The sequence below is a fragment of the Sander lucioperca genome, chromosome 7, assembly GCF_008315115.2.
Source record: "Sander lucioperca isolate FBNREF2018 chromosome 7, SLUC_FBN_1.2, whole genome shotgun sequence".
Lineage (NCBI taxonomy): Eukaryota > Metazoa > Chordata > Actinopteri > Perciformes > Percidae > Sander > Sander lucioperca.
This window is the reverse complement of record NC_050179.1, coordinates 3,990,324-4,005,530: the sequence shown is the minus strand read 5'-3', so window position 1 is coordinate 4,005,530 and position 15,207 is coordinate 3,990,324. Positions and strand designations below refer to the sequence as shown.

Genomic DNA, 15,207 nt, shown 5'->3' with positions numbered 1-15,207 from the left:
GCTGGCTTCATAGTGCTATGATTTTATGAATCAAAATGCAAGGCCCAGGTCGGCCATGGGCAGTAAGAGTGGTCATTTTGAGAATATCCACCAGACACTGAACTGCTCGTGACACCCCACTGCACCAAGGTAAAGCCCCAAACATCAGTAGGCTACTCATACTAATTAGGCACTTTATCAAGTTCCCTCATAGATTTCTGAACATTTTCCTTACAGCATTTCATTTGGTCCTTTTTTTTTGTCATCCAGACACTTTGTCCAGTCTACAGAACGGTCTAATCAAGACTGCATCTCAAAAATCAGTTCTTTCTCAGGTTTACCTTGAGAAAGTCATACAATGTTCATATAAAAATAATAATGTACATTTTAGAGTTGATTTTAAAACTGCACTTATAAATGTTTTTTTTTTTTTTTTTAATTAAAATTCGAAAATTGATGTGTGAATAACATGCTCCATATGATTGGGAAAATATATATATATTTTTAACTTACAATATATTTAATTTATTAATAATCAATCAATCAAATTATTATATGTAGTCTGAAAGGGGTCACTGGTCTTTCTTTTTCTTGGCTTTCTGGTCTGCAAACCCACTCATCAACATTATTTCCACTAATAGTAGAAAGCTGTTGTCTTTGAAAAAGCTCTGATACACAACATGAACACATGAAACACTACCTGCCTATAACGGACAGTTAGCAACTAGCAGCTGATGAACATAGTGGAACATTTAGAAGCAAACAAGGCAGACATTTCTCAGAGTTGACCAAATCGGCTTAAAAGAGAGTGAATATTAAACTTACATGGGTCAGGTTTCCAATGGCACGACTCCAAATGGTTTATTGGTGTTTTAAGCCCCCAACGTCTCCTTCCAGGCAGCGCTGCCTGGAAGGCACTAGGATTAGGCACTGGTTATGGTTATGGTTATGGTTAGGGTTAGGTGCCTTGAAGTCAACGGTCGCAGCGCTGCCTGGAAGGAGACGTTGGGGGCTTAAAACACCATCGAGCCTCCAAATGAATGATAACGCTGCTGGATGTGTAAATAGGCTACTGTTCGCTAACGCCTCACCTTAACAACTTTATTAGGTGATAAAAAGTCAGTGTTGTGTTTTCAGCTTGCTACGCTGCCTTCAAGTGGATAAAAGATCAATAATGTGCAATTAAGATTTTACTAATCAAATGTAAAGCACTTCACAGGCTGGCTTCTGATTTTATTTCAGATTTTCCTATTCCCTAGAAGCCAGCGCGCAGCCTCAGATGCTCTGCCAGGGTTTCTCTGAAGTGACCAGGCTTTCACAGTCAAGGTCCCTCACTTTTGGAGCGTCCTGTCTGAGGATAGAAGATGCAGTAACATCTTCTAAAAAAATCTGTAAAAAAACAAACAATAAAAAAGCCTTTTATTAATATCGGCCCCGATTTTATTTTTACGGCTCCATTATGTCTGTTTTTGTGGATTTTATTTTATTGAGTTTTATTTTATTTCATTGATGTACCTCTAATTTCCTGATTTTACCTGTCTCATTGGCATAGTTTGTAGTACTGAAATGTTTTACCTGAATTTACTCATGTAAAGCAGCTTGTAATTTCAATTATTAATTTTTAAATCACCAAATTAAGAACAAAAGAACAAACAACCAGAGCCCAGCTCTACTATTGATGCTCCCAGAAATAGAGTAAGAATGTATTCTTCATTGCCCCTTTTGGAAGTCGATATAAGCTGCAGCTACTCTATCTATGTGGGCTCACTTCTGAATAATGGAGGAAAGTCAGAATGGAAGTAATTGATTTAATTTGAGCACAGAAAAGGGAATTGATCTGTGAATAATGTGCTCCGTTTATGGTTGGGAAAATGGTGCTTCTCTGACCTGGATTCATTTGCACAGCACAAGCCCACTGTGTGCTTCATAGAGCAAATATAAGGTGTTCTTTTCACACAGTAGAATATATTAGTTTGACACTATAATGAAAAATAATCACACTCAGACAAGCTTTACCACACCCCCCTTTTTCTTTCATTAAAAACGTCACGGTTTTTCTGTCTTTGGATACAATATGTACATCTCTTGCGTCATATGAATTGATAGAATAATTCAGTACATTACAACATATATACATACCAATGAGTACAATACAAACCACCATCAGCCAGAGGTGTGAAATGGTTTTCTGCTCATTCTCAAGTCTGTAACGTCAGGCTGAGTTTTCTGATGAAAAGGTCGATGCCTAGCACATTTAATGTGTTAGCACCCCCTTCAGTTAGAGCACTGTGTTTTGAGTAAGAAAATGTCCTTGTGCAAGAAAGAAAAAGAAAAACAGACAAACATAAGGGGAAGGACATTAAGATATGAAGTCATTTAAATATGTTAGAATCACAGAGGGAACAAGGCGTGTCAGACAGTAGGACTTTTATTTCATATTGCTCTCTATCCAGTCTTTGAAGTTGGCTACACGTGTGTAGACTGTGTAGAGGTCAGGATCACACTCCCCTTGGTCATAGCCAAAGCTCACCAGTCCCAGGAGTCTCCACAGCCCTTTGCTCTCCCCCTGCACCTGTGGGAAGCTGAGAGAGGGCTTCTGGTTGTTGCTGGCCTGGTTCTCAGAGAGGGCGGGGAGGACAAGGATTCCCCCAGTGTCAGAGGGACATATGTTAGAGGGTTCATAGTCAGGCTTCTGGCTGGCACAGAGCATATTGTCTGTGACGCTGACTGGCACGCCGCTACGAGCATACTGCTGCTCACAGGGGACTACATCGGCGAGGTGAACGAATCCAACCCTTGCCTTCTCATCCAGGCCTAAACTTGAATCTGGCAGTGGAGACCAGCCTGTCACAAGCCCCTGCCCAGAGGTCACCTCTTCTCCCTGGCTGTCTGAGAGGCAGAGGGGCAGTACCTTCTCCCCGATCCTTGCTTTGTCCAGTAACTTAACCACAGCCATGTCAGAGTCGAGAATATGGGGGTCGTAGTTTGGATGAACAACAATAGAGGCCACCTAGAAGGAGAAAGAGATGTACTTACGGTGCAAGTTTGTTTCAAAAGGGATCATTAAAAGACAAGATCTCCATTAGCTTACCCTCAGGTGTTGAAGACCTTTACTTTCCCTGTGGTCGTCACGGTACTGCTTCCCTACCACCACCTTGATCTTGGCTGCATCCAGAGGATACATCTTCCCCAGCTCTGTCACGCAGTGGGCTGCAACTACTACCCTCTTTTGGTTCACCAGAGCCCCACTGCACACCAGCTGCCAGTCAGAAGCCACATTGTGGCTGCTAGTCCCTGCTCCAACGTCCCCCTTCAGGGACACTGCCTGGCTGTCTGCCTTGGTCACCTTGGTCTCAGCTCCGTTGGTGGAGCGGCGGTAGATGGCTGCCAGCCAAGGCCAGTGAGCCTCTGCCGGCCTCTGTGGGTCAAAGGTTGGATACTTCCCACACACTGCCAAAGAAGAGGTGACAGGATGAGAGGACAAAGAGGAGAGGAGGGGAGGATAAAGGAATACAGGAAAAACAATTAGACTTACATTGAGACTGTGTCAACACGTAGTGCTGTGGGACTGTCTTTGATTTGTCTTCCCCTCCTGAAAGCTTTTATTTTAAATGTGCACATAAGCTTGTTGTCTTAAAGCTTGTGTGCCAAGATGCAAAGCTGTGGCATAGATGGAGCAACATATACAATACTCAAAAGCCACACAATCTTTAGAAATGTGAGAGCCCCTAACTAATGAAAGAAGCCTTAGTGCATCTTCCTGACAATCTTTTTTTTTTTTTTGTAGAGACAATCTCTTTATAGTCCTTTAACATACTGTAGATGGATACTGGTTTTACCTACCCTCTACAAAATGTCCACGGGAGATTCAAAAATCGTATTCCGATTATCATAAACCAAGTAATAAATAAACAGACTTGCATACGCTTTTTAGGCCTCTGATCTGCTTTTGCTAACTTTGTTCCACAATATAATGCAGCACCCTACAAAAAAAGGAATCCACCTCCAGGGTTTGTTGACATTGTTGTAGATGTGTGCAGACCAATTTTATTAAAGATAAACACAGCTCATAGACCCAACATGTTTCTAGATTGGTATTAAGGTAGGATGTCCATGAAGAGCCATGAAGAACAGCCAGTACTGTGTTTGCTACACATAGTGATTAAAGTGGCTGGCCCAGTGTGTTTTCCTTCCACTCTGAAGAAAATTAAGAACTATTTTAAAGTGACAAAGTCTGGAAGAAGTTGTGGGCAACCATTGGTATTATGGTATCAGAATTCTCCTTAGCAACGTTATTATACTGATGGGAAGGTAGAGTGTGACTGGATCCACATGGCAACAAGGCTGTCCCATCTTCTGTATATGCTACATAACATGTTGTTGCTGCTAATGATAAAGAAAGTGAAGACTATTGTGTATGTAGGCTGTCAATTTAATTACAGCCTGGAAGATGCTGTGTTTAATCAAGGAAGCTGATCTTTTAAACTCTCACTGCATCTATCTCACAGCTCAGCTGTAAATGTTAACTATTGGCTTTTCCTCTTAGTAGCTTAGGGAGGTTACACTGGCAGGAATGCCCGAGAGATGGGTGAAATGCATTGTTCAATGTCAGTATTTAGAGGCAGTGGTAATATTTTAAGAAGGTGCTGCTGCATGTGCCCATAGTGGACTTTGTTAATATTGCTTCATTTGAAAAATGTCTTTTTTTCAAAAGTTTTTTCAAACTTCATAATTTTGTATTCACACATCATTGTTGATATGTGGATGTAAATCTCTGAATCTGAATTGCAAATGTCTGTCAGTGTGTTTCTCCTGTGAGAGTCTGGTGGTTATTTATCACTGGTCAGACTACTAGTAGTCCTCTGCTGCCCTCACCTGGCGAACAGGACACATGACGCCCGCTCCATTTCCCAGTCTTCAAGCAAGTGCGGTGAGAACTGCCAGAGTGGTGGTAGAAGGGAGAGGCACACTCGTACTCTATATGTGAGTAAAGGTGGTGGAAGCCCTGGGGCAACTGGGAAAGCACTGGAGGCCCTTTAGTGGGGCCGTCAGACTGGAGCAGTCGGCCCACCCCAGAAGAGTAGAGCTTGTGCACAGGTGTCTTTCTGAGGAAAGAAGAAGAGGCCAGGGGTAGGTAGACATACCCTTTAGGTTGAGTAAATGCTGTTGGATGTGCAGAAAAAATGTACTGTATGACAACAGACTTGCTTTTAATTCTTCAGTTGCAATAGCATAATAATATACAGTACGTATGCTATACAACATAATACATTGGTAAACATACCTGGATGGCACCTGAGGTGGCAAAACTCTTTGCCTAACCAGCTCTGACACTTTGGGCTCCCGACATGCTGCAAATAAACACATATTTATGACTACACATACATAACACATAAAATACACACCAAAGTCCCATTAACATCAGCTTTGATTTGAATGTAGCTATAAGTGAAAGGGGTTAGCGCCACCCAGGAAGGCTGTGATTGGTTTAAAGAACTCCAGACAAGTCAGAGCGTTTTTTTCCCCATCCCAGAATAGATACAGTAGGTGGTGTAGCCAGACCATACTCCAGCGCTGACACAGCAATGAAAGACTACTGGAACAGTGACTCCACTGTGGGGATTTATGAACTGACAGGAGTGTGTTGGGACCAGCAGTAGTGTTAAACCTGATTTTAAACAAAAAGATCACAGAGCATCTGCCTCTGAGAGACAAAGGGACATGTAGTTTGCCTGCACGTAAATTCCAAAGCCTTTTCACTTCACACTTCCATGTGAAAAGTCCGAAACCACGAAGGGACGTTTCATAATGGCTGGAAGTCTAAAAGAACTCTGAATTCCGATTGGACAGATTATTTGTGTATATATTGTAATAACAGCTGGTTAAACAGGTCAGTGCTCAAATTTCACCCTTCCTTTGTTCCTTTCAAAGATACCACATAAATTAATCACATTAATTTAGGTCTGTATTTTAAAGGGGGCACCAGCTACGAGACTGTTTCACAGTTCAGTTATTGGTCCCTGAGTTCAGGGTGGTGCCCCGTTTTGATTGTTTGTCTATTTGGTAAGGTTATGAATACACGTATTCATAACTTTATTAATATTGATAGAACATCTTTGATAAATTGCCAATAATTGAATCTGTACCCCTAACAATTCCCAACAAGTGACATGTCTTTAGTGGCACCACTGTCTAATATGGCATACTTTATGATGGTTATAGAAGTAATGTCTATAATAATGGTTAATGGAAAAGTTCAATATTTTGGCAATCACTCTTATTCGCTTTCTTGGCAAGAGTTAGATGAGAAGACTACCACTACTTTCATGTCTGTATGTTAAACATGAGCCAGTTAACTTAGCCTAGCATAAAGACTAATTAACACATTCTCTTTTGTTCCAATCCATTAAGAACTAATTAACATTTTAAACTCCAGACTTGATGGATTATTGTACTAATAATCCTTAAACCATTAGCATTTACCATTAGCATTTGTTTGGCATTTTAGAACCCTTGAGTTACTAGCCTTTATATCTACAATTTGATGGCCTGATACAAAGTGAGAAACTCACGACCCCTTATTAATTACTTATTCATTTTCTAATGAAACACTGAGTTTGCAGTATGAATGCTTGTACAGTACTTTAAAAAACAAAACTTTAAATTGTATATCTATAGGAGGTGGTAACTATTTATCAATGTTGTAACCATCAGACAAAATGCTGTATACATGCCTACAGAAATGTCGTCAGTAATTACACAAAGTAAAAAAACAGAAATAGTGACCAAACAGATGACAGTACCTCTGACACAGAGGGGTTGTTTTCCACTCCATGTACCATTTGGCTGGCAGGTACGTCGAGCATCGCCACTGAGAGCGTAGGAGTGGTTACAGAAGAACTCCACTGTTTCAGGCTCCACCCCAGACATCAGCTGGTAGTAGCCATGGTAGAGGCGAGAGACAGGTGGGCAGCTTTTTTCTGCAGGAGGGGAGCAGACAGTAGGTGAGGGTAAAGACCATCAAGAAGCGGATACTAATCATCTTACATTTTACTTGAATGAGTCCCTTACCGGTGAAGCTTTGGTTGACTTCTTTCTCCTTTTCTTTTTCTTTCTCCTCCCTCTCCTTTTCCAACGTCTCCTTTGTTTTCTCAGCAGAATCCTTCTCTGTCTTATCCTCTTTAATTGTTGGTTTTTCCCTTGGTTTTTCCTCACCTCCCGCTCTGTACATGGTGTACTGTGTAATGTTGACTCTAGTGGGAAGGATTTTCCTCCCCGGCTCTAGAGAACTTACGGTACTATTTTCTTTCTTTGTGTCCTTTGTATCATGTATAATTGTGTTGTTCTTTGTCATTTCCAGTTCAAATATCTCCACTGTGTTTTCCCCCTCAGCTATGACCGTTCTCATCTTGGTATCATTAGGGCCCACTTTGTCAGGATCTCTTTTTCCATTCACCTGCTCCTCTTTTCTTTCCTTCCCTTCTTGCCCTTTGTCTTTTATCACAACTACTCCTGTTATATCCGTCTTTTCTATCTCCAAGTTTGTGTCCGGGCTGCCTTCTTTTCTCTCAGGTGGCTTTCCTACGTCAGGTTTTTTCTGTTCAACTGTATTCAGGCTGTTGTCTGGGCCTTCACGATCCACTTTATCTTTGCTGCCTCCAGTGGGTTTCTCTGACCCAGTATTTCTTTCCTCTAGCTCTCCTTCATTCCTACCCTCAGGCACAGTTTTCTCTGGAATGGTACCAGTGTGTTTATTTTCTCCGTCAACTGCTGTTGTATTCTCGTGCCCAGTGTTTATATCTCTCCCTCCAACACTTTCGTTTCCTCCAGTTGTGTTCTCTTGACTTTTCGCTTTAGTTTTGCTGATATCTTTGTCACTATCTGTTTCTTTGCCTTTTTCTGTCTCTTTTGCCTTGCCTTTGTCCTTTTCCGCTTCAGTGAGAGTGTTATTCACTGTGGATACAGAACATAAGAAAAGATCACCACTGAATTTTTAGTTAGCAGCTGAGTGCAAATTATTTTTTGTTCAAAGTTGGTTCGTCATGCTGAATGGCTCTAGGCACTGACTCATTTTCTGATCCATTAAAGACTGACCTTAATATATAACAAGTAAAGTAAAATGAACTGCATGTACTTTGCACTATTCGCACTGACTCATCCATCTTAGCTCTGATCCTTTAACTTGTTATTTAAAACACATTGTCTGACCTTGGGTGCAAACAGGAGGAGTCCCACTCCAGGTGTTGTTAGGGAGGCAGGCTCTCTGGGAGCTCCCACTGAGTTCATAGGGCTGGTAGCACAGGTACTGTAGAGCAATGAGGACATCGTTGGGTCCATAAACCAGGAAGTGGTTCCCGTGTGTTGGCTTGGGTGGTAAAGTACAGACTCTTTCCACTGGCACTGGAGACAGGAAAGTAAAATAAGGCTTTTATAAGCTGCAAATCGTCCTTTTTCCACAATCTGCTGCACCATCTCTGGGGCAGTATGTATGGCATCCAACAACACACATATGGAATTCCCAGATTTCAAAACCTGTTCACATCATTATCTTACCACATTCTGGGGCAGGCGCACTCCAGGTGCCATCCCTCAGGCAGATGGCAGTACGAAACCCGCGCAGCTCAAAGCCAGGGTCACAATGGAAAGTGATGCGTGCCCCCGATTGATGAAACAAACCCTCTGTGGATCCATGGATGGGCACTGGAGGCCTGCGGCATCCCACCACTGATGGAAATACAGGAATACTTATGTTATTCATGAACACATGTTGTCTTATTTTCCTTTTTCTTAACTGAATGCTGGATCATCCAAGGCAGATAGGGGATTTAGGAGGCATCTCTACCATTCCTCAAACATTATTTTATTGCACCTCCCTGCTGTAAAAGACCACCCAAATAGACCTTCAGTGAGTTCATTGCCTTCAGGTGTTTGCAGGTCAGACAGGTAGCCTACGAAACAAAATCTCATTACTCTTAATTTACAAATGTCCAGAGCTTTAAAAGCAAAGTCTGCTACCTTAGAGGCTCATGAATGAGTAATTTCACCCGTTGTGGTAGTTCACAGCAAGACTTTCACACATGGCTTGTAAATGAAGAAAAAATAGATGCAATAAAATAGCTTTAGTCAAACTGTTTGCAGTTGTTGTAAAAGTGTATTTTATGAAGTCGGGTTGTAGAGATTGGTAATGTGGTGGTGGAATACTGTGACAACCACTGTTATTTGACAACCTACTGCAAAATAAAAGTATCCTTGTCATAAATGTCATATCCTTGTGTTATGTTGTTTCTTTGTGAATATAGTACCTATTTCAAACTGCAAATGTTGTGGTTCAGGACTGCGACATCCACAACTGAGTTTACAAAACCCCAGACACACATGTTAATACTGAGGTTAACATACCATTACAGCACTGCGTGTGAGATAATCCCTTAGGGCTTCTCTGTGTTGTTGACTTTAAGTTGGGTCTGATCCATGAAATGCACTGACTGTGGTTTTATAGCTCCAAACCAAGGAACCCTCCCTATAATCTGGTCGGTTTTGCATTATGGCATTTTTCAATCTTAATTAAGTCCCTTAGGAGATGGACAATGTCGTTTGCAAACCAAAAGTAGAAAAGTACTCTGTAGTTGACCTCCTTTAATTATGTTTTTTTTTTTTTTTTAAGTTGAAGCATCCTTGTATTGCACTTAAATGATCCATCTTCCATCTCAGATTTTAATTTTAATTTTATTATTAGAAATTTTATTTATTCTAACATACAATGCATAACGACACATACTGTAAGTAAATCATCATTCCTTCAGTTAATGCCTTGGAAACTATGTTGAACACTGCACTCCGAAACAGATTAGACTCAAGAATAGATTAAACTCTGCCAGAGAGAGAAAGGAAAATAAATTATTTCCTGGCTTGAGTTTCTACGATAATGTGTCAAGATTCTCTTATACAGAATGAGTTTTAGCTCAGGCTTACAACAAGCGACAGGTCGATTATTGGAGACATAAAATATGGCTGATGTCTATCTGTAATATGGCATACTTAAAATTCTCCATCTGATTCCGGGGCCGAAATGTAGAGTACATTTCTTCTACAAAATGTCACACGTTAGCGTTATTCCAGCTCTCATCCATTAAAATTAACAGCTGAGGATTCCTCAAGGGAATACAGATGAATGCACACTCTGTGGAATGAAACTCCTGCCTTTTTCATGGGTGTCTCCTCCAATGGAAAAGCTGGCTCATGTTATAGAAGGAGAATTGTTTCACCATTTGTTTTATAGACTCGTATTTAGCCCTGAAAATGACACCACAAGAAAAAGTGAGTGGGGTTCAGGAAGTCTGTTTTTGCGGGATCTTAAGGGAGGTGTATTGGATATAAAAACACAAGTTAGGTTCCAGTCCAGACACCCATAAATAAAGACCTTGTAGGCCAACCACACCCTGATTGAGCAGTACCCCACATGACAAAATGGAGCTCTGCCAGTATGCTGTAAATAATCGTAAAAAAAAAATGAGTTTGTCCGGAAAAAATGTCCGGACAGATTTAAGGTGACATAAGCCTCTTTTCTTTGTGTTGATGACTTTTCTATCATGCAGCTGGTGCAAAACTGGAAGAATACAAACATCCAAGGGTAAAGAAGGAGGGGGATTTACACAAAGACGCCAGCTAAAGTGTCTAACTGGAAACTTTTCTCAGTAAGGGACTACGCCGAAATCATTAGAGCAATTCAAAGGCCGGGGCAAGAGACTTGGTTGTTTATGACTAAATTATGACCCGGCTATGCGACCACGTGTCATGTCCTGCCTCCTGCACGCTCTACCCAGGCGCCACCCATCGCCTAAACCAAACAGAGTATTTTCAATAGGTGAGAACGCATCTGACACGGACAACCTCCAGTTGTGTGCTACGTGTGTGAAAGGGAAACTTCGATAAATGTTCACACCTGATTCGTCAGACATTGTCTAGAGTTTATATGAGCTTATATGAGTTTATATGCAAAAACAAAATGTTGTTTGCTGACATTACCCAACTCTAAAAAACATAGTACTGATCTCTTCTCCTCATCCTTGATGTCCATATATTTTGCTGGTGCATTTTCCCCCTTTAATTTCTTTCCTCAGTCAGTTTCTTTGCCACCTACCTTATCTCAGTTGGTTCAATGCTGCTGAATTTCTTTTTTTTTTTTTTTTTAAATATAAGTATCTTTCTTTAGTTTCATTTAATATCAGGCCCTCCAACATGAGGTTTTACAATCTCTTCCAACAAACATATAATAAGGTATAAGGTAAAGACACGACACAACACAACACACCCACACCACATTACATTAGCTCTATGTCCTGTATTCTTAACCAAAGTCACCTCTTCCCTTGCCAGCCACGTCACAAGTTACTGTTTAAAGTATTTTTATAAGGCCTCATAAATATACTTCCAAACCTCATTGAATTGCTTTGCTTCGGTTCAATGCTGCTGAATTTCATGACAACATATTTGTTAGATGGTCATTTGGATTTGCAGCCCAACTGTTGAACTGCTGACTGACCAAAACCATATCTGGGACTGCACGGACGGGGGAGGCAGCTGGCCTGAACCCAGTCCAAACCACAGACCTCTCCCTTGTGACAGTGAATCACTGCCTGCCTCTGGGCAGCAACACCAGCAACATAAAAAAGGCTTTCAGGAAGAAGTCAATTCTCTATAAGTTTGTTGTAACTAGGTGTGTCTGAATTCCAGAGAAAATCACTAAAATAGTTCTGAAATTTCGTAAGCGTCAACACAGTAAAACACGTGTCTTTCAGATACTTGGAGAGATGGAAAACTCAAGTCATGCTAACAGTATGAGACTGCTTTATTCTTCCGTGATTAGAAACTGCAGGCATTTCTTTCTTTCCCCACTTCCATTTCCCCCCAAAGCATACAATACCAGCATTTTTCAAGCGTGATCATACTACAGAGGCTTCAGTTGTTACAGACTCACCATTTTCACACCTCTGGCCTGTGTAGCCAGCCAGACAGGCACAGTGGTAAGTGTAAGAACTGTCCAGGATACAAGTCCCATCATGCAGGCAAGGAGAAGAGCTGCAAGCTATAAACATACAAGTGTATGACATTAGGGTACAAGAAGAAATGTTGTTTTAGCAGTATAATGTCCCAAAGTCTATCCATAGTGTATGCCAAAAGGACTGGCGGTCTATATCGAGCTGCGTCAAGGGATTCATATTCAAAGAAGTTACCATTCAAAGGTCATCTTTACATTCCATTTCTAGATGTGTGTGGGTATATCTACGCAGAAAACCTCTGTTTATTTTTACTAGGTCTGGCTTAGTCACTGCTAACTTACAGTCTCTGTGTGTGCATGTGTGCATGTGTGTGTGTGTGTGTGTGTGTGTGTGTGTGTGTGTGTGTGTGTGTGTGTGTGTGTGTGTCTGAGTTTTAGACCTTAAGAATGAGGACATTTCTGGAAAATTAAGACATTTGGTTGGCCCTCACTTTCTCAACGGGCTGCTAGCAGGCCACTCTAAAGAGCTTTTGCTCCACCTTTGTTCATTAAGTTTGACATAACAAATGACTTTTTATGTATATAAAGCAAGTACACACTCTTGTTGGGCGCTGTTTTTGGATGAGGACTTGGTTTTGGGTGAAAGTTTTAAATTACCCTTAGGTTATGGTTAGTGTAATGGGTTAGGATTTGGGGTAGGGAATGCATTATGTCGCAAATGGCCCTCAAAGTATATAAGTAGATTATTAGTAGAACATGCATATACTGTAGATAGTTGAAGTACTTTTGTTGTTGTTCAGATCAGAAATCTATTTTACAAGAGAGACCTGGCCAAGGTAGCAGCCATACAAAATCAAATCCCAACCCTCCAACTCATAAAGAATGCAACAGTAAGTAAGGGCATAGAAAGTAAAATAAGTTTTATTTTCAAAACAAAAGCCAATCTTCACTTTGAGCTTCCTTACTAGATAAGCAAAATGAACCTTCAATAAAAGCTTGTCTCTATCCATATACCCAAGTACTTGTACAAGGGCACCTTTTCACTGAATTTACCAGCAGATGTAACAATGCTAAGATCATCAAGCAAGCTTTTGAGAAGATAACACTTAGTTTTCTGAGCATTTTAAACCAATTTTAAACTCAACAGAGCAGTTTGAAATGACTGAAATGAGACTGAAGCTCTTGCACTGCCTGTACTATGGAGGGAGCATGCGTATAAATGACACAATGTCATCATCATAGACATGTATTTTTGCTTGAATGTCCTTACCCAAATCATGTATAAAAATAGAGAACAAAATGGGTCCCAGAATGAAATCCTGAGGGACACCTTAAGTTATCTTAAGAAAATCTGATTGTGCCCCTCTGCATGGACACACTTCAATCTAAAAAACAATTCCTGAACCATTTAAAAGCCTTAGGACCAAACCCAGCATTCTTAAGTTTGTTCAGCTGCAGTTTGTGGTCCACTGAATCAAATGCCTTCTATAGATCCACAAATAAAGTAGTGCAATGCTGTTTTTGTGAAGGCACCATTGAGTTCATTTGTCACAACTCTAGCGGCAGTAATGGTACAGTGGCCAGTTCTAAAAACTGAAAACCACTTAAAATGTTATTATCAAGTAGAAACTGGTGTTAAATAACAGTGGTATTTGACCTACCTGAACTCTCCTGGAAAGTGGCAAAGAATCCATCAAAATTCTTGTAACCATCAGACACAAAGAGTATGTGCAAACTGTGGCCAGAGCTTTGAACCGGTGCAGGTCTGTTGTTCCCACAGAATCGAGCGATAACACGCGAGTTGATGCTATCACCATCTCGGACCTCCACGTAGTCATAACGACAAGAATGGTGAAACTCCAGACTCATCATCATGAACCTGTTAGTAAGAGGATGAATATTAAAAAGAAAAAAAAAAAAACAGTAAGTGTCTAACAAATTAACTTCATATTGTTAAACAGTTGTTAAGTACATTGGAAATTAAGTTTACTGTTAGTCAACCTTGACACTGTTTTATGGATGACGGTAGTGACATAAAGCAAACACATTTTTTGGGTGTAAAACTTTCTGTTGTGTTTCTACTATATTTGTGTTACCCTGGATTATGAGAGCCCCTGTTTTCCCTGGCAGTGCCACACCAGCTGGCATCATGGAACTGACGCTTTTAAAATCTTCAGCCAGCAAACAACTAATGAACAGTAATCATAGCTACTGAATACATTAACAGCTGCTGAAGGTGATTTGCCCTACTATTGCATAGATTACTGCACTTAATGGGGTGTGAAATGAGTCTCATTTTAACCAGGTACCACAGCAGTTAACTATTTAGATTGATGTTTTTGTTTGTCCAAATGTAATGATTAGTGGGAGTTAAGTTGTAGCAGTAAAGATTAATTTAAACAAGTAACCTTAGATCATGACAGGTATAGAAGTAAGACCACATTATCACTGTATGCACTAACCTTTTGTCAATATTATATGAGCTACCATGAAATATTTGAGATAAAGCACAATAATTGTTGAGACTTGGCAGCCACAATTAAACAGTTAGCACATCAAGAAACGGAAAAAAGCAGATGCCTATCATTGTTTTTTTGGCTTTGGCAGGCTTAAGATACACCTTAAGAATGTTTAGACCCCTTTATTTAATAGATTTTTATTTGTTAACATTCATTATGTGCCTCTTTAACAGTTTTAAGTTCATATCCAAGTCTAATTTAGCATCTCGTTATTTTAGATCAGCAGCTGGTAAATGTCTATAAAACATATCCATGAATGCTGAACGAACATGTTGCTTGCACAACATTATTTCCAGTTTGACTGGTTTCCAAAACGTTTCCAAAATATTCTTTGTGTGCTTCAACAAAGTCAGGACAGAAGGAGTGGCTTTAAGGACTACTTAATGTGAATTTGAGTGTGTATAATAGCTGTTGGTGAAATTAACATATAGTTTCAATTCATGAGCTGTTTGATTCAGTTGCAGCCAGAGTGTGACATTGAGGGGACTGCCAGCTGGATAAGGAAAAACACAAAGGAGTCTCCTTTCCCGTTCTTTGCGATTTCAGATGTAATCTCCTTGGCCATTGGAACGGACATGAATGACTGATGAACTTTATACAAGGCACTGGCATGCACCCAAATCCTCTTATTTTACCCTTTATCACAGACCGTTTGGTTAGGGATAATATACAGTAATGCTAAATGTTAGCCTACAGCAGCTCCCAACAATG

The 15,207-nt window shown here is 40.4% G+C and overlaps 1 protein-coding gene across 2 annotated transcripts in view; it reads right to left on the bottom strand.

Annotated features, from left to right (window-relative positions):
* Positions 1-1,985: 1,985 nt before the first annotated feature.
* Positions 1,986-15,207, bottom strand: part of pamr1 (peptidase domain containing associated with muscle regeneration 1) — a 67,279-nt gene continuing 54,057 nt past the window's right edge. The window contains exons 5-14 of one of the 2 annotated variants that reach the window (XM_031282594.2): positions 13,639-13,856; positions 11,957-12,064; positions 8,533-8,703; positions 8,188-8,379; positions 7,051-7,932; positions 6,783-6,959; positions 5,264-5,330; positions 4,855-5,084; positions 3,071-3,429; positions 1,986-2,989 (exon numbers count right to left, since the gene is read on the bottom strand). In XM_031282594.2, the coding sequence (XP_031138454.1) occupies positions 2,408-2,989; positions 3,071-3,429; positions 4,855-5,084; positions 5,264-5,330; positions 6,783-6,959; positions 7,051-7,932; positions 8,188-8,379; positions 8,533-8,703; positions 11,957-12,064; positions 13,639-13,856 (2,986 nt within the window). In that variant the 3' untranslated portion in view covers positions 1,986-2,407. The remainder of the gene's footprint in view (positions 2,990-3,070; positions 3,430-4,854; positions 5,085-5,263; positions 5,331-6,782; positions 6,960-7,050; positions 7,933-8,187; positions 8,380-8,532; positions 8,704-11,956; positions 12,065-13,638; positions 13,857-15,207) is intronic. The other variant, XM_031282595.2, reaches the window with a different exon arrangement.